Consider the following 24,642-nt stretch of genomic DNA (forward strand, 5'->3'; position numbering starts at 1 on the left):
GGCGGACTCCCAACCACTGCGCCACCAGGGAAGCCCTCTGCAATGCATTTTAACATCTTATTCTACTGTTTATAGATGTGAATATACAGGTTATCACCTCCATTCAGAAGAAATTGAGTTTATTACTCACTGACTGTTTTTCTTAAAACTTTAAAAAAAAATTTATTTTATTTATTTATTTTTATTAATTTTCAGTTGTGCCAGGTCTTAGTTGTGGCACATGCGGGATCTTTGCTGTGGCATGTGGGATCTTTTTTAGTTGTGGCGTGCAGACTTAGTTGTGGCATGCGGACTTCTTAGTTGTAGCATGCATGTAGGATCTAGTTCCCTGACCAGGGATCGAAACCGGGCCCCCCTGCATTGGGAGTGTGGAGCCTTACCCACTGGACCACCAGGGAAGTCCCTACTCACTGAATGTTTGAAAATGTAAAACATTATTCTCCATTATGTAGTGACTAAGTATTCATGTATGGTACATTCAAAGGACAACTCAGTGTGACTTTCTGTAGTTAGCAAAATGTTTAAAGCACTCCAACCCCATTGCGTTTCAGTGCACCTGCAGGAAAGACATGGTGAAAATTTCAATGGATATCTTTGTGAGGAAATTTCAGCCAGACAGATACCAGCTTTGGAAACAAGGAAAGGATATATATACCATAGATCACACGAAGCCTACTCCAGAATCCACCCCTGAAGTAAAAGCATGGCTGCAGAGGAGGAGGAAAGTAAGAAAAGCATCCAGGAGGTAATGATCCTGCCCACACCCCATCCTACTTGTACTTACTCATTTAAAATGGGTCCTTGAACATAATGTTCTCAAAGACTATTTATTTGCTTTTTTATTTCTGTTTATTCACCATCAGTTTACTTAATATCTTACGAAAAATTTGACGCAAAGTATTTTCAGTTCTTTGGAAGTGTAACAAATAAATAGAATATAAACAGAGATGTATATTGTATTTGAGAATATTTTGAAAGTTGCAATGCATGAGAAATAGAACAATTCTAGACCTTCTAAACCCCTTACATTAATGTATTTAAAGATTTATCAGTGCCCTCTATTCATCTCCTTATTTTTGTCAACTTCAGTAACTCGATTTCCAACTTTTTAATTTTGCTGCTGATTTTGACTTTTAGTAGTTTTCTTTTTCATTTGTCAAACATCTCAGATATTACTTTTCTCATTGGGATGCCTATATATTTTGCTACATTATACACACTTGGCTTTATTCTTTCACAAGATGTAAATCAGAGCATGTGGTGTTTCTGTAACGTGGTTGTCCCTGTGTACTTTAATCTACATTCCATTTTTGTGGCCAGTGCCATTTCAAAAGCCTTTAGGCCTGTTGTGGTCATCTTGCTGTCTTAAAACACATTAAATAGGGTGTGTGTTATGTTGCTCAGGTCCTCAGGCAACCTTTTTAGACTTTTATATTTTCCAGGTTTATATTACATTTTTACTCTCCAGTATTACTCATTGTTTTTCTTTCAGATTGTAAAAGTAATATTTGTGCATTGGAGAAAATTTGTAAAATAAGGAAAAGAATAATGAAGGAGTCCCAAATCACCCATAACCTCACAATCCAGAGATAACCAGTGTTAACATTTTGTATATATCCTTTACATATATATTTTTATTTATTATATAATATTATATACATTTCCAAAATTGGGGCCATGCTCTTATTAATAATTTGATGACCAGTTTTATATTTTTTCATGTAACTGAATGATTTGCTACAACGTAATTTCTAATGCCTGCATGTATTTAATCTCCTGTATTTGGACCTGTAGCTTGTTTCTAGTTTTTTGCTACTAACCAAATAACACTGCAATTTTAAGTCTTTGTCCACACTTCTGTTGCCTATTTTCTGACTCTCTCTCTCTCTTCCCCCCCCACCCCCCCTGACAATTTACTTTCTGCTATTTTAGAATGCTAGTGAGTGGAGGAACCTTAAGAACATGGAGTGAAACCAGCATTTTGTAAGAGATATACTTGACGCACAGAATTAGTTAGTAGCAGAATTAAAACCCAGGTGTTCTTAGTTCACCGTATAGTCTACAGCAGGAATTTTCAAACTTTTAGTTTTCAAAGCAATTTAATAGGTTAGGAACAACATTTTAAAATTAGGAAGTAAAAGAGAATAAAATGCATTGTAGTTCTTCCCATGAGGTAAGGGTAAGTATTAATTCATGACATGTGTGAGCATGTGTATGTGTGTATTGTGTCATCATCTGAAATGTATAACTTACTGTGGGTTGCATTCAGAAGAGTTTGGGAAACACCGATTTAGAGAGTCACTGTGTTTTGTAAATGTGCGAATCCGCATTGCCAAAAAAGTTCACTGTGGAAGGAGGGGCAGTAGTCAGTCTTGAGTTCAGTAGCCAATGGCACATCTTGAGAATTGTTCTTTAATGGACAGAAAACACAGTACTCCAATTAGGTGTATGATGTGGTCTCTTAGTTACTAACCACAGTGGTCCTTGTGGGTTGACATTGAATATAGATCTATGACATTGAACAGATTCGAAATGCCTTTCAGTAGGTTAAAATAATCAGTGGTCTTCACTCACCCAGTTAGAAAGCCTAATGTTAAGGGGCTTGTTTATTATGCTCACCTTTGTGGTTTGATCATCGAGTTTGCTGATCTCCCTTAAGTAATATGCTATATCTAGGAAAATCTAATGAAGGGAATGATTCACTGAAATCTCAAAGAGATGTCAGCCATCCTATTATAAGTGTACTGTGCTATTCATAATGTAGAGATATTCCACATAGGCCACTGCATGGGTTCTCAATAAAGTGATGATGATACCAATACTGTTACTTCCAGCAGCAGCCAAAGCTAATTTACATAGGTTATCCCTGGCTACCCCCTTTATCTTATCTGTGACTTCCTATAGAAAAACACTAATGTGTTTTCTTGTGTGTGTGTGTACTCTGAAGTACACGTCATTTTGATTTCAGTTGTAATTCTTCTTAAATGAAAGTGTTAGAAATGTGTCATATACAAAAGGCATCTGCAACAAAGCTATCAAGTGACTTGCTGGAAAATACTAGAAGAGGAAAACTTTAAAAATGGCGTCCACTCTGAAAATAAATAATACATTGATATAAGATGTTAAATACATATGGTTTGCCTTCCTCCTCTCTTAATTCCTTTAGCTAATGATAATTGCATTTAACCTTAATGCTTTTCATGCATATTTCAGAATTGTACGAAACTCAGGGAAATATAGCCACCAGTTCACCTTGGAATGTAAATAATCTACTCAAATTTTAACAACAGCTTTATGGAATCTCCTCATTTCCTTTTTCTTTCTTCATTATCTAAATAATATTTTCTTTTATCCTTATGTCATCATTTTTCACTTTATTTTTCGCTTTAATATTGTTATAAAATTTTAAGTGATTTTCCAGTAATGTTTAATAATCAGTAATATTTAATAATCAATAATGTTTAACAATTTAGAGTTGTTTTAGTTTTTAGTAAATTGTTATTAAAACTGTGCTTAACATTTCAATTTGATCTATTCCTCGTGAAGATTATCTTTGTATAATGTGTTTAAAAACCAATCAGTTTTCTCTTCTCTTTTTTCATTAAGTGAAAATAATATTTGTATATATGTTTTTTCCTGTCCATTGGAAATATTGTGTTCTGACTATAGCTTCTTTTGTTAAAAGCTTCCAGTGCACTAGTTCTCACTCTAAGAGGCCTAAGAATGAGGAAGATGAGGAAGTGTTAGCTGCAGTTGATGGGGCAGAGGGCCCCACTCCTGACCCAGACCCAGATGAGCTCAAGGACAGTGAAAAGCCAGAAGAAGCAGTGAAACTAGCAAATACAGAAGCACCTTCAGAGGAAGAGGCCTCTGCTAGCAGGATGCAGCTGGATCACAATTTATCAGATAATATCAGATTCGCAGGTGAGAAACTAGCTGATTATGTTTCACGTATTAGTAGTAGGTGATTGTTGATCTGCCTTAAATCTGTGTTTACTAGGGCAGATATGTTACTTTTCCACGTAGCTTAACCAATAAGCTATCTAAAACTATGCGGTAACTCAATCAAAAGGCCAAGGGAGTGTTATGAAAATCAGAAGCACCACTGCTACGGGTAATGGAATTTTGAGGCAAGCAGCCAGCAGTGCCTATTTCGTTTAATAAAAAAGAAGATTCTAAAATGAAAAAAATTTACTTTTAGTGCAACTCAATTTATAATATACAATACATTTTTTGGAAAGCCTCTCTCGAATTCACATGGAATAGAGAAAACCAATTATAGATAATTCTTTGCAGATTCTTAGCGTCGACTTAATTTTAGGAAGAAAATAAAGATTAAGGTTTTACAGAAGAACAGCAAACATTATTCAGTCCTGTGAAATGTGTATATAGTCCCCTGGCTGTTTCTCTGCGCCAAAGCCATCATCTGTAAATCTCAACTGCTTTGCTTTTCCCCGCTTTTATAGCATATTTCTCTGAAATTGTTTTAATGCTTTGCTTCTTTAATAGTTGTTGGAGATTTTGTCCTTTTCCTAATCGAGCTTGTTGGTAATTCCTGTCGCTCTCTCATACCCCTCATCTATTGTATCCTTCAACTGTGGGACTCTCCCCAATCCAGCCACCCCCTTGCTTCCTCTTTGTTCAAGGCACGTTATCTCTTGTCTGGACTGTTGCAGAAATTACTTCCTTCCTGTCTTGCCTGTGTCCACTCTAGTCACCCCTACTAGTCAGTTCTCCATATGACAGTCATAGTGATCCATTTAAAAGACGTGGTTTGTTTTGTCCCTCCCATCTTCTTGCTCTTATTGCACTCAGTAAAAGAAAAAGTCCTGATCATTGTCCTAGTTAATCGGATCCTTGGCTGCTTCTCTATTCTTACTACCTTTTGCTCTTGAAATATCTATGTTAATAGGGTTTAAATCATAGACTTTTTTTTCACTGAGTTTATATTTAATTGGAGAGCTAGACAAATAAATATATAATTCTTATCTAGTGTGCTGAGTGCCACTAGTAGCTATGGCATAGGGTGTTCCTGGAATACCAAGGAAAGACCTGAAATAGACAGGAGGCTGGACTGGCAGGGTTTCTTGGAGTAAGTGATATCTGAATTGACTTGTGATGAACACATGGAAAATAGAAAGTAAAGAAGGTAGGGAAGGGAATAGCAAGCAGTACAGAGAACAGTTATGCAGTGCTTACGGATATTTCTTTATAGTCTCTCGCCGTAGTTTTTTTTTGTTGTTGTTGTTTTTAATCACACCAGGTTAAATTAACTACTTTACAAATTACTGGGTAGTTTAAGCTAAGGGTACCCAGGTTTATTATTTGTGTCACTGCCTGGTCTCTTGCATTTGGACTTCCAGGTTTTGAGACCTGGCAGAGCATCTAATAGAGGACTTGGCTAGTGCAGCATCCGAGCTACTGTGTGATAGGTGAAATGATGCTTGTGTGTGTGCACGTGTGCGTGTATGTGTAAGGAAGGAAGGAGGGTGAATAGAGATGGCTGTAGGAGAGAAGTGCATGTGATATTCTTCTCCTTTCATATGCTGTCATTGTATGATGCAGGATTAGTGTAGGAAATAATTTTTATTCGATCTCACAGTTTTACATGTGGTTTTTCTTTTTTAATATAAATTTATTTTTGGCTGCGTTGGGTCTTCGTTGCTGCGCATGGGTTTTCTCTAGTTGCGGCGAGCGGGGGCTACTCTTTGTTGCGGTGCACGGGCTTCTCATTGCGGTGGCTTCTCTTGTTGTGGAGCCACGGGCTCTAGGCGTGCAGGCTTCAGTAGTTGTGGCTTGTGGGCTCTAGAGCGCAGGCTCAGCAGTTGTGGCTCACAGGCTTAGTTGCTCCATGGCATGTGGGATCTTCCCAGACCAGGGCTCGAACCCGTGTCCCCTGCATTGGCAGGCGGATTCTTAACCACTGCGCCACCAGGGACTTCCCTACCTGTGTTCTTGAGATACATCCTCTGAGCTGGAATGTTTCGTCAGTAGCATATATTGGAATTAAGTTCTTATTTTTAGAAAGATCTCAACTTGCTATTGCTTGGGTAATTATTGTTATTGCCCTGGCTTTTGACATTGGTCTGCAGTGGAACCTCTTTTTAAATCCCTTATTTTGTCAGTAAGTATATTATTTTGCCACCTTAACAATTACGAAGGCTGCATGGTGCTTTGGTGACCTTTCCCACTCAGGTCTTTAGTGGAAATTTAGAGGGAAAGTTTGATGGTAGAAATTTAGTTGAGAATAGTTCAACAGTTCTCAGCAATAACACAGTGTAAGATTTATTAACAGTCTTTTGTTTTACTCCTCAGGAAACGTCTGCCTAAGCACATCTGTGGCAGAGAAAATCAAAACTGAGGCTGACCAAACCTGTGCCACAATTCCGCCTTCAAATCCCAGTGATGCTGACGATTCCATGTCTAGTGGCCATGTTATGTCTAAGGAATCAGAGCCACCCAAGCTTCCATGGCCAAAGTCACCTGAGTCGTGCTCCTCTGTGGTGGAGAGTAACAGTGCTTTGACAGAGGGAGAAGAGAGTGATGTGGAGAGCCATGGGGTAGGCCTTGAACCTGGGGAAGTCCCAGAGGTCCCCAGTGGAGAGAGAAATGGCTTCAAAGTCCCCAGTGTATGTGGCAGTGTCAATTTTTACCATATTTATTATGTTGTCAAGGCACTTTCTGCAAACAGAATGCTGTGCATCAAAATCTTGCTTTAGGGCAGAAATAACATTTCACATTTATGGGTCTTAATCATATTTGTTTCAATGACCGGGAGGTAAGCCTTCTGTGAGGTCTGGCTCACATGGTAATAATTCAGAGAACATGGAACTTTTGGCCACATATTGGAGCTTAATTTTCTTACTTAAAAATTTTTTCTAACACTAAACTCTTTATTTTGAGATAATTGTAGATTTACATGCAGTGGTAAGAAATAGTATAACAAGGTCTTATGTATCCCTTTTGCCCCAATAGTGTTTTCTTTTTTTTTTTTTTCCAATAGTGTCTTCTTGGAAAACTATAGTAGAATATCACCATGATACTGACATTGATGCAGTCAAGATACAGAGCGGTTCTGTCACCTCCAATAGTAGCCAGGCTGGAAATAATTCCAGCTGCAGGGCTCTGGCCTCCTTCTGCCAATGCTTAATACCTCTGGGTTGCAGGCTTCCCACAGCCTCTATTTTAAGATTAAGGCTCATCTGGTCATACTTTTCCCTGACTCTTTCCTCATGGACTCTGAATCTAGGACCAGGCTGACCCTTCTGGTCCTGCCCACCGTGGGAACCAGGCCTTTGCCTCTTGGAAAACTCAAGATCCCTCTTGATTTCCAGCCTCCCCATTCTAACCCTTTGCATAGGGCCTCCCTGTTTCTCATATGTTCTTGTACGATGTTAATATCATATGCTCTCAGCGTAAACTTTCACTGTAACTTTAAGATTGTGAGTGTATCAGCCAAGCTACGACTGCATGTAGTGATTGTCATAATTTGGTAACCTCTTTTGACCTGCACAACTTGATAAAGGAGTTCAAGTGGATGAGTAAGGGAAGCCTCAAATGTTGGAGCTGATAAATTGTGCCGGCCACTGAACAGACCCACTTCCGGACTGCTCCTGGTCATTTCAACTCATCACAGGCCTTTTGGAGCTTTAGTAGCAAGGGAGAGTAAATAAAGACATCAACTTGGAATACTCTGTTCATAAGTAATTTTAAAATGTCCAATAAAATATAGATGATTTCCTAATTTCACCCAATAACTTTTATCATTTTTATGCATGATTGTCCTACTGAACTATAAAATATTTCTCAGAAGTATCTGAGAAATAGAAAAATATGATCTAATTTATTTGAAAAGGTTGCTGAGCAATTTGAAAATAGTATTCACATACCAGTAAATAAAATTTACAACTTAATTTCACATAGCGATTGTAGCTGGATAGATATTGGGATTCTAGAATGGTGAATAAGTCACATGCCTGTTTATATTTGGTCAGCTTCTTTAAACTAGAATGGAACGGAAAGTAAGTTTTCTGTTTCCTTGCTTTCAATGGAGGCAGTTGGATTCTCAGTGCCGTTAACCTTCATCTTTATCATTTCTCTGAACAAAGCCTGACTGCCTAGGAAAGCAAGTGCTGCTGTTGAGGGCTGAGGGACTTGGTTTGCTCTCATCAGAAACGGCTGTGTGGTATTCTTTTCTCATACCATGGTGTCAGACAGTCCTTCTAAGTGATACAGAGCCATTTCATTTTTGTGTAGTGTGACCAGTGTTTCTTAGTATTAAGCGTGATGCTACGTGTATGCTGGTAGCAGTCAGCTTTAGTCAACCTTCTCAAGAAACATTGCGTTATTTTTTAAACAGTGTCTGTCTATCTGTAACTGGACTCCATGCTTTTCCTGGAATAAATCAAATGTGTTCAAACCTTACCTGCTATTCCTGCTGTCCAAAATACTCCTCCCCTAGAGAGCTAAATGGACCGCTTCCTCATTGCACTCAAGGCTCCACTCAAATGTCTTCTTGTCAGAAAGGGCTTCTCTGATGACCCCATATAAAATAGCCTTCTCCCCATCTCTTTCCATTCTTTGTCATGCTTTATTGTTTTATTACTATTGCTTAATAGTACTTCATAAATATTTATTTTCTACTTGTTTTTTGTCTGTGCTCCCCCCACCCCCACCCCCAATCTATATTGCACTCTTTGGAAGCAGGGACCTTCTGTAGCTCACTCTTAGAACAGTGTGGCATGTAGTAAGGGTTTAGTAAATATTTGTTACTGTTGACTAAGTTATAATTCCTCACATTAATTTTTAGCTGTTATAAACTACAGGTAAATCTCACCCTGTATTATACTTTGTGATCCCAGCTTTGATTAGAATGCTCTCACGCATTTTCTCATAATTCTGTTTTGGTGTCAGATGTCAGCATAGTTTCTCTCCCTCTGGGCCCTGCTTCTTCAGCTTACTGGGAAATTCCTGGGACTCCTTTCTTTTGCAGTCAAATGTTGATGCAAACCCACTAGTTTCGAACTCTTTCTCTAACCACACCCCTGCCTTTTTTGGGGGGTTGCTGCATGGGCAAGAAAGCTTGGAAGTAGTTTCTGCCTGGAAGATGTCAGGATGCACAGGACTTTTTCCTTTACCTTTGAAAGGAGAATGTAGTCTGGGCAGCTCAGACAGAAGATTTTACGTAAAATTTAAGTGGTTTCAAGATGACAGTAATGTGCCATATTAAACAACAGCAACAACTTTTGATTTCCTGTTTGATCCTCAGAGAAGTGGCGATTCATTTTTGAATGGAAGGAGGAGTACAGGCTCACCTTGGCAGTACTTCCTCCTGTGTGAGGATAGAAAGCAAAATAACCTGCCACATAGTCACACATGACCAAATGCCATGGTCCTGTTTTGTTATGAATATATAATCCTAAATTTAAATTAGTTTTAAAGAACTTTTGAAAACTAGCTAACTGCTGAGTTTATTGTAGGTTTGAGAAGCATACCCTGCACTACAGATAGTGTTTTTGTGTTTTTTTTTTTTTAAATATTTAGGTATCTATTTCGGCTGTACCTGTCTTAGTTGCAGCATGCGGGATCTTCATTGTGGCATGAGGACTCCTTAGTTGCAGCATGCAGGATCCAGTTCCCCAACCAGGGATTGAACCTGGGCCCCCTGCATTGGGAGTGCAGAGTCTTACCCACTGCACAACCAGGGAAGTCCCCAGATAGTGTTTTTGTTTTTGTTTTTTTAAATTTGTATTTTGTTTTTGGCTGTGTTGGGTCTTCATTGCTGCGCGCAGACTTTCTCTCATTGCTGCGTAGTGGCGAGTGAGGGCTACTCTTCGTTGCGGTGCATGGGCTTCTCACTGCTGTGGCTTCTCTTGCTGCGGAGCACAGGCTCTAGGCACGTGAGCTTCAGTAGGTGCAGCATGCAGACTCAGTAGTTGTGGCTCACGGGCTTAGTTGCTCTGTGGCATGTGGGATCTTCCCGGACCAGGGCTCGAACCCGTGTCCCCTGCACTGGTAGGCCGATTCTTACCCACTGTGCCACCAGGGAAGTCCCTCCAGATAGTATTTTAATATGAAGTGGAAGAATAGTTAACTGACTTCCCTGTCAGTAAAATTATTAATAGAATGGGTTCCTATTTCTTTTGACTTGTAGGTTTAAATTTCTTTAACGAAGTGTTAATTCCTCAGCAGGTGAATGAGTGTAAGAGTTCTTCATAATTAACTTGTTGTAAATCATCATAACCATAGTTTTTTGTTTTAAAACAAGTCTTTAACGGTGGCTGTTTCTCCCCCATTTGTGTTCTGTAACCAGAGAATAGAAGGAGAAACCAAAACTGCTAAAAGTTGGCGCCATCCACTTAGTAAGCCTCCAGCAAGATCCCCAATGACTCTGGTGAAACAGCAGGCAACGAGTGATGAAGGTGAGCTTGTGTTGTTTTCCAGTATTTATTCCGTATAGACTGTATAATACTCAGAAGTTATTCTGTCAGTTTGTTGTAACAAACTTTTCTAAAAAATGGCCTGGTAGAGAAGAAATCTCACCAAGTGGCAAATATATACACCATAAGGAGACCATAAGTAATACATAATTTATTTGGAATTTATATTTTAGGGATACATCCTTGCTTCACATAATCTAGCCATGTTAAAGTCTTCCTTTTTTTATATGATGGGGTAAATTGGTCATTTCTGACATTTGCCTTGAGACCCTCCAGAAGGAGCTGACAATCATTTTTCTCAAGGTATCAAATTACGGAAATAATATGCTTTGTGTTTCTTTGCATTGCCTTTGTTTTTAACTTGAATCCTTTAAATTTATTAACACCATCTGAGTACGAAACTAGATGCAGTACTTCTATATCCTGTTACACCTGGTGTGTCATGAAACATCCTTTCTCATTAACTAGATTTTACTGATGTGGCTTGGTGTGAAGTAGTTTTATTTACAACCAGTTACTATTCCTAGATGTTAACATTTGTCTGTTTGTCTTACCTAGTTGCCCCTTTTACCTCTCTTTTTCCAAAAATGTTTTTTTGTTGTCTTCAATCATACCTCTGACCAGCTGTTTCTTCCTTACAAGTATCTCATAGCATCATAAGGGTCTGTTTTTTTTCCATCTCTAAAAGGATCAGTTCAAGCAGGTTTTCTGTAAAAAGCCCTTCTTTGAGGTGTTCTCATTTCCTGGTGGAAATTGTTAATCAAGTCTGTGAGGATGCTGTCAAGGGAATAACTTGAATCTTGGGTTCAGGCTTCCATTTAGTTTAAATCCAGTTTATCAGAGTACACATCTTTAGCAGATTTTTTTTAACTTTTATTCACTGTCTTCTTTTATGCCGCATGTTTAGTTAGAAAAAGAGATCCTCAGTGTAGGGATCAGATAATGATAGTAGCAGTCTCTGTAATGCCAATTCAAGGTAGAATTCTGCCTTGAGTAATAAAAGTAATGAAACATATTTGCCTTTATTTCCATATATCATCATGTTCAATTTTTCTTTCTCCAACTTTATCATATGCAGCACAAACCGTTTTCCCCTTAGTGCCAAGATAAAGGACTGTTCTGTATAAAGTAATTAATACTTAATTTACATTACTTATGGATTTTCATTACCCTTCCCCATCATAGCCTCTGACAGCATAGCTTCTTGGAAGGGAATGGGCTATCCTAACACATAAGGAGAACTGCCTTCTCCTATGTCATTATCTTCCTAGGAAGTTTATTTCCATGTGAATCATCGTAAATTGGCCCAGAGTTTCTCCATGGAGAGAAGTTCTGATTTCGATCAGTATAGCTTGCCAAATTTCTAAATGGATTGGTTTAACGAAGACATCTCCAAAGTCTGAGGTTAAATATCTTGCTGAAACACTGGTGATTGTAGCTTTTGCAGCAGTCTCACCCTCTATTTTAATATATTAAGGACTGCTGCGGTCCTCTGGGGATTTTTGAGAATTGAGAGGAAAAATCAGAGAATTACAGTGATGGCTAAAGATTTTTACAGACTTCCAAACAAAGAGTGGATAATATTCCGTGTCCTGGAGCAAATTACTTATTTATTGGGCATTGAATGTCTTTACCTCAGCCTTCTCCCTCTGTGTCTTGTACATCTAAAAGTGAATGAAAATCATCATTATTATGATTATAATTATGTCATTATTAGACGTCATTATTAGAAAGTGACGAAGAGTGGGATTAGTGCTCATTGGGAGCACACAACTCCAAATCTAGCGTCTTTTGGGAATTTCCTACCATAACTACTGGGCTCCTTTTGCACTCCTCTTATAGAAGTAATTGTGTATACAGGACAGGATTGGAGCATCTGAGAAATTGCATCTCTAAACAGCAGTGTCCCTTGTTGGTGAATGAGCATTTCTCTATTCAAGCTGGCATTTGACTCCCTAACAGAAAAGCAGCAGAGGGGAAAGATATTGATCCAGCACCTCTGGGAGCTTATGTGGGAGATAAGAGTTACCTCTAAGCTGCTCTTCTCAAAGGACAGTGCAGTGGCTCTTTGATACTCAAGTGGCCTGAAACTGTAGAGATCATTCTAATTGGTGGCAGATCCAGTAATTACAGGATCAGCAAGGATTTCCTGACTCTTAGCCTGTTCTTTCCTGGAAGATTTTCCATACTTAGCAGAAAAACACGAGGGTCTACAGTGGTGGAGCAGAGTGGGGAGATACCTAAGAAATGAATTGATGTTTCAGAGTATATAGCATTTTTACATAAAAACTAATATCTAATTCATTCTTTTTAGGAGGATGAAAAACTCTCTCAAATGTATACTACATATTATTATTATAAATTTATTTATTTTTGGCTGTGTTGGGTCTTCATTGCTGCATGCGGGTTTTCTCTAGTTGCGGTGAGCAGGGGCTTCTCATTGCAGTGGCTTCTCTTGTTGTGGAGCACGGGCTCTAGGAACACAGGCTTCAGTAGTTGTGGCATGTGGGCTCAGTAGTTGTGGCACACGGGCTCAGTTGCTCCACGGCATGTAGGATCTTCCCAGACCAGGGCTCGAACCTGTGTCCCCTGAATTGGCAGGTGGATTCTTAACCACTGCACCAACAGGGAAGTCCCTGCATATTCATTATTTGTAGTTTAAAAGAAATTACTAATCTGTCTCTGGTTTTCTTTTAACTGAAGTGTTTTTCAGTTCCCTTTTCCCTTAAGTCAGGCAGCTGCACTGCCTGATCAAGGTGATCCTGAAGCATGGATTAATATTCTGTATATTTTTCTGTTTTTGAAGCTAATTATACAATGTTGAAACAGACTTGAAAGAGAAGTGCTTGGGTGGGTCGTTTTAGTTTTGAAACATTCTGGATATGTATCCATTCTCCTCTTGTGATGTGTCACTATAACAGCATGTTCCCCTTCTCCGATTTCAGACCTTTGTGATTGAGTGTCTGTAAGGAAAGGGGTGTGTATGCAGCACGGGTGAGCCAGGGAGGCTCTGAGAATAACAACTTGCCTGGCCTCAGAAGGCCCTGAGTGTGAGAGGATGGACCCTGGCGGGCGGGAAGCTCAGAAATCCGCCATAGTAATTCTTTTTTTTTTTTTTTTTTTTTTTTCTGCGGTACGTGGGCCTCTCACTGTTGTGGCCTCTCCCGTTGCGGAGTACAGGCTCCGGACGCGTAGGCTCAGCGGCCATGGCTCACGGGCCCAGCCGCTCCGCGGCATGTGGGATCTTCCCGGACCAGGGCATGAACCCGTGTCCCCTGCATCGTCAGGCGGACTCTCAACCACTGCACCACCAGGGAAGCCCAGTAATTCTTTTTCTTTGGTTGCCGAAGATGTCTGCCCAAAGGCTCTCACATATTTCCCTTAATGTTATAGATTCGATTGAGGATAAGTGACTTTAAGGCTGTTCATGATCCAGTACCAGCTTCTCTCTGCAGCTTCATTTCCCTCAACTACCCAACGTGAATCCTCCTTTCCATCCATTCAGACAATTGTTTGTTTTTTCTCCTGAGTATGTCTGCTGCTTTATGCTTTCATGCTTTCCCTGTGATGCACCTTTCCATCTTGGGACTCTCACCTACTTCTCACCATTTACCCCTCCTTCCTCTTACTTCTCCTCTACTGTCCTATCCCATCTATACTTAGCTCTAGCATATCACTCGTCATCTTACGCTGTGCTTCAGTATTTTTCTCTGTGTCTGTCTCCTCACTCTCACTCCTTTTGTCTCCCCACTCCAAGTCCAAGGTCAGTCTGTGGCTTAACTCACCTGTGGATCCAAAAGCAGGAAGTCCTTAATGATTAATAACCTTGAAATCAGCCATTCAAAAAGATAATGAAATACTTTTTTTTTTTTTTGGCGGTACGCGGGCCTCCCACTGTTGTGGCCTCTCCTGTTGCGGATCACAGGCTCTGGACGCACAGGCTCAGCGGCCATGGCTCACGGGCCTAGCCGCTCCGCGGCATGTGGGATCTTCCCGGACCGGGGCATGAACCCGTGTCCCCTGCGTCAACAGGCAGACTCTCAACCACTGTGCCACTAGGGAAGCCCATGAAATACTTTGATATAACGTATGCTGTCACGTTAAAAGGAAAACCAAAAATCTTGTCCAGGAAGTATTCTCTCTGTATATACGTGTATAGAAGAACATATGGTTTTAATTAGCTGTAGATATAATATGTCACCTAACTCAGTTTTGTATCCTGAATGTGTTGGAATCCTCTTTCTACTGTGCCAAATCCTAGAACCTACTCAAAGTTAATATGAAGCTGACGTGTTGCAGATGTGGCCAGTGCTTTGGAGACCTGAGGGCCCCCAGAGTAACGATTGGGATAGTTGCTTAGCTAGCACCTGGGTGTGTATGTAGGGGTGTGTGTGTGTGTGTATGCACGCGCGCATGTGCGTGCATATGTGTATTTCCTTCCCAGTTTGAAGTCATTCTTATTCAAAAATTTTTCACTAATGTGTGCTTTTTCTGACTAGTTTTCATTGGCAGCAGTTTGTGCTGACACAAACTCAGGACTTTTCCTGAACTGACCTTAGGCTAATAGACATTGTACATTGACATCCATATTCTGAACATGCATTTTATCCATCTCCCTGCCTTGCCCTTTATGGTTCATTGTTTGGTCTTTAACTTCTCCTGCACACATATGTGCGTTTTTTAAAATTGAAGTATAGTTGATTTACAGTGTTTCGGGTGTCATGTATGTGTTTGTTTCCCACCTAAAATTTTTTTTTTTTTTACTACATTTGTTTCCGGTATTAATTTTCCAACTTTTCCTACTATTGACTTACAGTATCTTCACTGCTTTTGTACTTACTGTGCACATAACCCCCTTGGTGAAGTGATAAGGTTAATGTTGTTTCTAAAGCACCTGTAAAGGAGAATCCCTGCAAACACACAGGAGACCTCATGAACGTGGCAGTGGCTGACGCAGTGATACTGTACTCAGTGATTCCCGTGGTTGTTGGTGTCAGTTTGAGTTGACATACTAATGCTGTCTGTGGAGTTTTGCTAGAGACTTAGAAAGTTAAGTTGAAAGTTTATAAGAAAATATACAAGATTGTTATCAGGTGATTTTAGTTCTCTTTTCTTTGCTGATGACTTTTAAAACTTTTTGTAATAAATACATTTCTCTTATATTTGGACAAAAAAATATTTTAAAGAGACAGAGAGTGTGGATGTGATGTACTGGATTACCAGATAATCCTCCAGTTACAAAAGAATCAGAAAAATAATTGATAAATAAAACAATCAACCTTTATACATGCATGGAGAGGCAAAAGTAACATAAAGGGTCTTATTTCTCCACGTCTGTGGTCATGGTCAGCCAGCTGCAGTGCTCCATTAGCTGCATGACCCTCCATGCTTTGGCTCTGTGCTTACCAAGTGAAGACTGTAGCAGCCTCTGCCACATGGAGCTCTTAGGAGGGTTAAAGGACTATGTGTAAGGCACTCAGAACAGTGTCTGGCACATAATGAATGTTTGTTGTCTGTGTTGTGACATGAGGAGCAGGAAGAGGCTGCTAGCTGAGCTCTCGAGAAATGAGGGAAATCCAGAGGGGGAGTCACGGCGAGACGACATTCAGGTGGGTAGGAGAGAGTGAATGCCGTGCTGTTTGGAGGAAATATGCCGGGACTAGGGTGGAGGCTGGGAAATCAGAGCTAAGACCTCATAGGATCCCCCAGACTCATAAAGTGGGACTCCTGAAAGCCTAAGCCCTTAGTTAAGGGTGTGCTAGGGAAAAACTAAAGACCAAAATGGACCATAGGCCCAGGCAGAGGCCAAGAGGTCCCGCTGCTGGGTCTCAGCTTGGATGGGGAAAGAGGATAGGATAAGAGAAAGTCACCCTAACAATTCTTAACCATAGGGCTGCCGTCACATTTATGCCTCTTATTCCAATCAGAAATTTAAAGTAAAAGTGCCTCCAGGGCATCTAGCAGAAGCAATTGGAGAATCTTTTGAACCCACCTGAATAGGAGTTTAGTTGACTAAAAGACAGTAGACGCTGACTGAAGTCCTGACCTTTGTCCCTTACAAGTTTTTCGACTTCTGGCAAGCCTTCTCTCTGGCCTCAGTTTCCTTTTGTGTAAAATGTGAGCCTTGGTTTTGAGTAATTAGGGCTCCTAACCTACAGGTTCATGAATGGATTTTTGACATTTCAAATACCCTGAAATAATGTGGTGATATGTTGAGCTCATCACCCTGGGACCAAATTTTTGCTTGTAACTCTTCAACTATAATTTTATACGGAAAAATTGAAAGATGCCATTACCCATCTGTACTGTTTACCCAAGTGCAGAGGTGACGCCACCTACACGTTTGAATATTGACAAGATTCAGATTAAAGCGCTAGTTATGGCTCTGATTTTCTTTAATCTGAACTGTCTTGGATAACTCTTTCTAAATCATCAGTTCAGCAAGTGCAGTACTATAATGAGCTGTTAAGGATCTCTTTGAAATTAAAGACAGCTTAGATCCTGATCCTATCTCTGTAATGTCTGCATGCCTTGAGGGTTACATTAAAAGTGTATTTCAGGCAGTGTTACAGCAATTTATTTTTTGGACAGTCTGTCTATATTAATATTATAATTCATTTAGTAATAGATTAAATATTTAAATATAGAGATGGAAGAGGTGGAAATTGCTACATTAATTAGAGATTATTCTTGGAGTTTGGCCATTATGTAACCTATTTAAGCTACATTTTCAGTTATTTTGAAGAATAAAATGTGTACATTTAAGTACATTTAAGCAAGGAAAATCTCAGGAACTCACATCTGACAAAATCTGATTAATTCCTCAATGTTTTTCACACTCATTTTGTGGAAACATTCGTGTTTATAATGCAATTGAGGGCTTCCCTGGTGGCGCAGTGGTTGAGAGTCCGCCTGCCGATGCAGGGGACACGGGTTCATGCCCCGGTCCGGGAGGATCCCACATGCCGCGGAGCGGCTGGGCCCGTGAGCCATGGCTGCTGAGCCTGCGCGTCCGGAGCCTGTGCTCCGCAACGGGAGAGGCCACAACAGTGAGAGGCCCCGCGTACTGCAAAGAAAGAAAAAAAAAAAAAGTTATAATGCAAGTGAATGATAAATTGGTGCTAAACATGTTTTCCCAAGACTAATTTCACTTTATTAGAGATTTTTGTTTTCTTCTGGGATTGCCTGATATTTCCTGGGTATTTTCTGAGCTTTACCCTGTGTCATTTGGTAACTGTTAGTTCTGTTGGTACAAAAGCTGGCTTTTGGGCTCTTTGTAATCATCCCTCAAACAAAAGGACATTACTTTGAATTGGCTGTTTTACTTTGTCTTTGGCAGACAGATGTTTTGGAGAATTAATGCCCTCCTGCCCCTGGCATGCTGTAACTCCCTCCTTTCTAAGAGCATTGATATAGGTTTGCCAATCTTCATTTTGTAAAAAAATTTTTATTTCAAAGATTTAAGTGGATATATTGACTAAATATAATAGTGATGTCTTTTATTGATTCAAACTTTAAAAATGTTATTCTAAGTATTAGAATAAATTAAAAATTTGTTTTAATACCAAAAACATTTTTGCCAGATGGTAATGGGCACCTGACTCTGTTTCTGGTTAGCAACCTGAGACCTGCCTTCTAGTCTCTCCTTGGCTGTTAATGGCTGTATGGCCTTGGAAAACTAAGTCATGTAACCTTCTAAGGTTTATCATATGTATGATGAAATTGTTGGATTAGTGATCCCAAAGTTTCATTCAGACTCTAAAGGTCTCTAATTCTATCAAAATATAATAGGAAGAAACTATCACAACATTTTAAATCAACTATACTCCCTGCCTCCAAAAAAAAATAAAATAAAATGTAAGGTCCCCAATCCTAATATATATATGTAATAGGAGAGGATACTGTGTAGTCCTCTTGCTTCATGCTAGCCTTTCTTGGAAAAGCAAAATAGTGAAGTATAAGAACGTTCCTCATCAACAGTGTTTCCCCTCTGTAAAAAGTCCTTTTCTCTGCCAGTTTTGAAAAACAAATGCTGTTCTATGATCGTTGCATGTCATGCTCCAAATGTTATTAATTTTTACATAACGATCTCTTCTTTGTTCCATCAATTCTTATTAGCTTGAGGTAATATTATACTTTCATAATAAGCACGGTTATATTTCTGTCTGTTTAAGCAATAAAACAGCAACTTCAGCAGATTACTAAGCAGATTGGCTTGGAATGTTTGTTGATAGGTCACAACCAGTGTTTTCCTGCATTATGTGGACATAAAACATTAGATGTTGTTGGCACTCAGATTTAATGGATATTTTATCTAGCACTTAGCTTTGTAATAAACGGGCGTTCTCAGTTTAGCTTGATTTTTCTGTTAGCAAAGCCCAGTGGAGTCCCAAGGGCATTGACCTTTTCTGCAATACAGGGAATAAAAATAAAAAACACCTTGCCCTTATTATGGAGTGGCTTGGTAAGGGTTTGATTGAATTAGACAAAAATGCGCTAGCTTTTTAACTCATGTTACACGGTTGCTTTCTGTAGTTTTCAGAATCAATCTTGAGACTTTTTTTAAAGTGGTTGGCATGAAGTCTTATGATCAGATGTCTATAAGTGCTGAAAGCATTGGGATTGTAAAATGAGAGTCAAGACTTTGATTTATTTGAATTCATGTGTGCCTTGTTTTACTCTTAAAGTCTTGTAGAAAACATCTGAGGAACAGCTTTTGATATTATAATTGTGTGGTTCATTCCATTCCTTAGGAAAATAAATTATTGTATTAGGTTGAAATGTATGAAATTGCTATTTGATTTTCATATATCTTCATGTATTACTTTACATTTCCTTAAACTTGTACACAACCCCTTCTCTCTGGAGACAAAGATGTCTTACCCTATAGGCCATTGAATTATCCTGTGTTTTGTACTACATTTTAGGCATTTTTAGTTCTATCTTTTGTTTAGCTGTGAAACTATGAATATTGAGAATAAGCATGCAGTTTGCAAAGTTAATGTAGCTTTTAAAATTTAATTTTATAATTACTTTATGGTCTTCATTTTCTTTGTTTTGTCTCTGACTATTGAAAACTTAGCTCTGGGCTGGCAGTGTTTTTTGCAGGCTGACATTTGGGGACCGTTGTCATGGATTTTAGGAAAAGACTTTTTACTTCTGGGAGGGTTGTTAAGTAATATGTGTAAGGCTCCCAAATAGTGAGTGGTTAGGAAGTGGCTCACTTTATCATCATTTAAATTCGATATAGTATTGTTTTATTCTTTTTTCTGATTCTTAGTTTCCCAGTTTTAGGGAAGTGATGAGGTGACATTTTTTTATACATACCACATGGACCTCTAAATTCTACATTGTTTTACTGTTCATGTTTGGTTTGTTTTGTTATGGGGAGACATTTTCAAGATTGAAAAGTGTAGGGATTTTTGTTTTGCTAATAAAAAAGTAGAAACCAAAAGAGAAAAGGTTTGTGATGATATATGAACATATTTGAATATTACTCAAATATTTCTATAGTTGTTAAGGTCTTTTCTTGAGGAATCATACTTTATGATGCCTTTAAATGGGTTAGCCGAGGATCTGGGGTAAGACTCTTCTTGGGAGAAAACAGTGAGTACAAAGGCCCCAAAGGAAGGCAGTTAGTGTGGCATGTTTGAAGAACGGCAAGAAGAACCCCTGATGGCTTTGGATGTGGAACAACAGAATGAACGTTTGCTGCCTCGTCCTCTTCTTATTTCCGTACATCCTCTCGTGTAGTCCACACCCTTGTTTCTCTAGTAGTTGTCATTGTGGCTGCTCTGCATGAAGTTCTCTGTCTCCATAGCAGCCGTTTTGTGTGATCTGCCAAGTGACACCTCTGTTAGTTCTTGGGTCAAAGTGTCTAAGGGTCCTGCTGTCCTTTACACAGATGACCAGAGCTGCTTTTAGCTAAGAGGAGCAGTTTTTTTTTTTTGCAGGTAAAGTGCAACATACCAGTTGTTCTTTGGTTGGAGATCTTGTTTTGGCCATTTTAATATAGAGGCTGTTAATGAAATACTTTAAGAAACTAAAGGGTTCTTCCATGGGAAGTTTTGAACTCCTTGAAGGCAAGGGACTGTTGATTTTTGTTTCTTATCTCCAGCATCAGTCATATTGCCCAGTACACAATGAGTTTCATATGCTGTCTTTCACCTATCTTTGATTTGATTCTCAGAATAACTTCCTTTTGGTGCCATGTTGTCAGCTAGTTTTCCAAAGATATGCCAGCTTTTCTTTTTTTAACATCTTTATTGGAGTATAATTGCTTTACAATGGTGTGTTAGTTTCTACTTTATATCAGAGTGAATCAGCTATACACATACATACATCCCCATATCTCCTCCCTCTTGCATCTCCCTCCCACCGTCCCTATCCCACCCCTCTAGGTGGTCACAAAGCACCGAGCTGATCTCCCTGTGCTATGCAGCTGCTTCCCACTAGCTATCTATCTTACATTTGGTAGTGTATATATGTCCATGCCACTCTCTCACTTTGTCACAGCTTACCCTTCCCCCTCCCCATATCCTCAAGTCCATTCTCTACATCTGCGTCTTTATTCCTGTCCTGCCCCTAGGTTCTTCAGAACCATTTTTTCTTTTTTTAGATTCCATATATATGTGTTAACATACGGTATTTGTTTTTCTCTTTCTGACCTAGTTCACTCTGTATGAGAGACTCTAGGTCCATCCACCTCACTACAAATAACTCAATTTCATTTCTTTTTATGGCTGAGAAATACTCCATTGTATATATGTGCCATGTCTTCTTTATCCATTTATCTGTTGATGGACACTTAGGTTGCTTCCATGTCCTGGCTATTGTAAATAGAGCTGTAATGAACATTGTGGTACATGACTCATTTTGAGTTATGGTTTTCTCAGGGTATATGCCCAGTAGTGGGATTGCTGGGTCATATGGTAGTTCTACTTTTAATTTTTTAAGGAACCTCCATACTGTTCTCCATAGTGGCTGTATCAATTTACATTCCCACCAACAGTGCAAGAGGGTTCCCTTTTCTCCACACCCTCTCCAGCATTTATTGTTTCTAGATTTTTTTGATGATGGCCATTCTGACTGGTGTGAGGTGATACCTCATTGTAGTTTTGATTTGCATTTCTCTAATGATTAGTGATGTTGAGCATCCTTTCATGTGTTTGTGGGCAACCTGTATATCTTCTTTGGAGAAATGTCTGGGTAGGTCTTCTGCCCGTTTTTCGATTGGGTTGTTTGTTTTTTTTGATATTGAGCTACATGAGCTGCTTGTAAATTTTGGAGATTAATCCTTTGTCAGTTGCTTCCTTTGCAAATATTTTCTCCCATTCTCACGGTTGTCTTTTCGCCTTGTTTATTTTTCCTTTGCTGTGCAAAAGCTTTGAAGTTTCATTAGGTCCCATTTGTTTATTTTTGTTTTTATTTCCATTTCTCTAGGAGGTGTGTCAAAAAGGATCTTGCTGTGATTTATGTCATAGAAGGGCACATTCTTTTGAACACTTCTGGAAAAGTTATTAATCTTTTTATTATCATAAATATACTCAGTGACGTTTTTGACTGAATGGGAGAATAAAGGCCTTTTTTTTCCCGAAAGGATAAATCTTGAAATATTTTTATATAGGAGATAACTGGGTGTCTGTCTAGATTGGCTCTTTCTGTTCCAACCTGTCTTGTCATGTTAAAAGTTTAGTGTTTAGGGCATACATTTTAAGTAATTTTCTGGATGATCTTTGAAGAGATTTGCTGGAGACCCAGAAGGGAAAGAATCATCATCTGTTGAAGCCCTAGGTCTGTCTTACTAATGAATAGCAGCTGTACGGCTGGTAGCTCGTGTACTCATTTGGCAGATGAAGGAATTGAGGTTTAGAATTATAACCAAACATTAAGACCACATAGATTACATGAATGAAACATTGTTTTAATTTATTCTAATAGGTTGGGATCAGAGCTCTACTCTTGTAACCATGCTTACCTCAAAATAGTTGAATAACCATTGTTCTAGGCCACGGGAAGTCAGGGCTTTTATAACATTTGCTTCCTAATTTATTACTTTAACTGTATAATGTTTGTTATAGATTTAATCTTGTGATCACTTAAACGGATATTTTTAAGTATTATTTTTTAGTTTCACTGTTTACTAGTTGCCCTCTTTAAAAACTTGTATATGCTTTTATATGACGAGCAGTGTAAATTGTTTATGTAGAAAGTAAAAAAATAAACCCTTAATCATTAAAGTTAACAGTGTACATCTATAATAATCCCTGGGATCACGTCTTAGTGAGGCCCCCACCACGCCGTGGGAAGTGTTATTAATTGAAGGGGAAAGTTGCTCTCTAAACAATGGGGTATGCCTCTAGATTAGTATAAGTAGAAGTCTCAAGAAGGTTCTCCAAACATCTTAAGATTCTCAAGTGAATGGCAGCAAGCCTGACTTTCTTTTCAGAGCCAGAAAGTTTTCTGAATTCCCTGAGCTCCCACTTTTCTAGGGACCTCCTCCTCCTTCTCTTCATATGCTCTGCAGGATTGACTCTTTCCCCTGCAGTACACTTGTTGCTGCTCTGGAGTCTCTGGGTCAGCATGGGATGTACTGCTGACTTGCAGACTTTATAGTGATGTATGGACAGGACACATTTCTAGTTGTCCCTTTGAGACTGATCTTTTGAGAAACAGCATTGTTTATGGTCGTGACGAGAGGGCGGGTCCTACAAGCGAGGGTACTTCGGACAGCAACGGTGTGGCTTACTTTTCCCAGGCGCCAACTGGTGTCCTACAGTTTAGTTTCTTTCTGACACTAATGACTCAGCGTTAGCACAGCCCCTGCAGGTTAAGGACTCAGTCCAGTCTCACCAGTTGTCCCCACTTCAGATGCCAATTTCAAGTCCTTACACCTGACCATTGGGCTATAAAGTCTGGGGATTCCCTACAGTTCCCTCCTCAGGTTTGATAATTTGCTAGAATGGTTCAGGGAAGCCAGGAAAACACTTCTTACATTTACTGGTTTATAACTCAGGAACAGCCAAAAAGAAGGGATGCACAGGGCAAGGTATGAGGTGGGGATAGGTGTGTGAAGAACTTTCATGCCCTTTGCAGGTACATTACCCTCTCGATCCCAGAACCCTGTCATTTAGGGGTTTTGTGGAGGCCCCATTGTGGCTACACGATTGATTAAATCACTGTCTATTTGGCGATTGACTCAGTCTCCAACCTCTCTCCCTTCCCCTGACGTCAGAGGTGGGGCTGAAGTGCTAACCCTCTACCCATGCATTGACTTTGTATTCATGCCTTGGTCTTTCTGGTGACCAGCCCCAATCCTGAAGCTATCTAGGCGCCCCCAGCCACCGGTCATCTCATTAGCTGACAAAAGACACTTTTCAGTTCTGCGATTCCAAGGGTCTTAGAAGCTCTTGTGTCGGGAACTAGGGACTAAGACCAAATATTAATATTTTAACCAATGATGTTCCTCTCACCCATATCATTCAGGAAATTCCAAGGGTTTTAGAAGTTCTGTGCCAGAAACCAGGAAAAGACCAAATAAATGTTTCTTTTTATGTGACAATATCATAGCGAGTATGATTTAAATAGCAAGCTGGGAGGATCATTTTGGAGAAGTATTTAAAATACATTGGAGGGACCTCCCTGGTGGTCCAGCAGTAAAGAATCTGCCTTCCAATGCAGGGGACGCAGGTTCGATCCCTGATCAGGGAACTAAGATCCCACATGCCGCAGGGCAACTAAGCCCGGGCGCCACAGCTATTGAGCTCGTGCGCTGCAGTGAGAGAGCCTGTGTGCCGCAAACTACAGAGCCCACATGCTCTGGAGCCCACACGCCACAGCTATAGAGAGAAGCCCGAGCGCTGCAACGAAGAGACGAGCGCCACAACGAAAGATCCTGCATGCTGCAACTAAGACCCGACGCAGCCAAAAAAATAAAGAAATAAATAAAGAAGATAAATAAATATTTAAAATACATTGGAAGGATGGAGGGGAGTTGTAAGCAGGCTGCCTGTGAGGGGCTACTTACTGTGATTTTATCTGCAAGTAATTTTAGAGGCAGAAGTTGTGGTTGACCTCTTAGTACCCAGCTGTCACAAGTATAAATCAAATATTGTGGTTTAACTTTTATTTCTTCTTGAGCACTCTTAGTGGATTCTATATGCATATCTATTTCTATTACCTTTCTCCAAGAGCTTTTATTTCT

At 39.6% G+C, this 24,642-nt stretch overlaps 1 protein-coding gene across 3 annotated transcripts in view; it reads left to right on the plus strand.

Annotated features, from left to right (window-relative positions):
• Window positions 1-24,642, plus strand: part of KDM4C (lysine demethylase 4C) — a 412,581-nt gene that overhangs the window by 212,469 nt on the left and 175,470 nt on the right. Inside the window, exons 9-12 of one of the 3 annotated variants that reach the window (XM_067744341.1) lie at window positions 552-745; window positions 3,686-3,924; window positions 6,316-6,629; window positions 10,313-10,421. In XM_067744341.1, coding sequence (XP_067600442.1) covers window positions 552-745; window positions 3,686-3,924; window positions 6,316-6,629; window positions 10,313-10,421 — 856 coding nt within the window. Of the gene's footprint in view, window positions 1-551; window positions 746-1,492; window positions 1,838-3,685; window positions 3,925-6,315; window positions 6,630-10,312; window positions 10,422-24,642 lie in introns of those variants that run through there. The other 2 variants (XM_067744340.1, XM_067744342.1) reach the window with 2 other exon arrangements.

This window comes from Pseudorca crassidens, chromosome 7 (assembly GCF_039906515.1).
Source record: "Pseudorca crassidens isolate mPseCra1 chromosome 7, mPseCra1.hap1, whole genome shotgun sequence".
NCBI classification, from domain to species: domain Eukaryota; kingdom Metazoa; phylum Chordata; class Mammalia; order Artiodactyla; family Delphinidae; genus Pseudorca; species Pseudorca crassidens.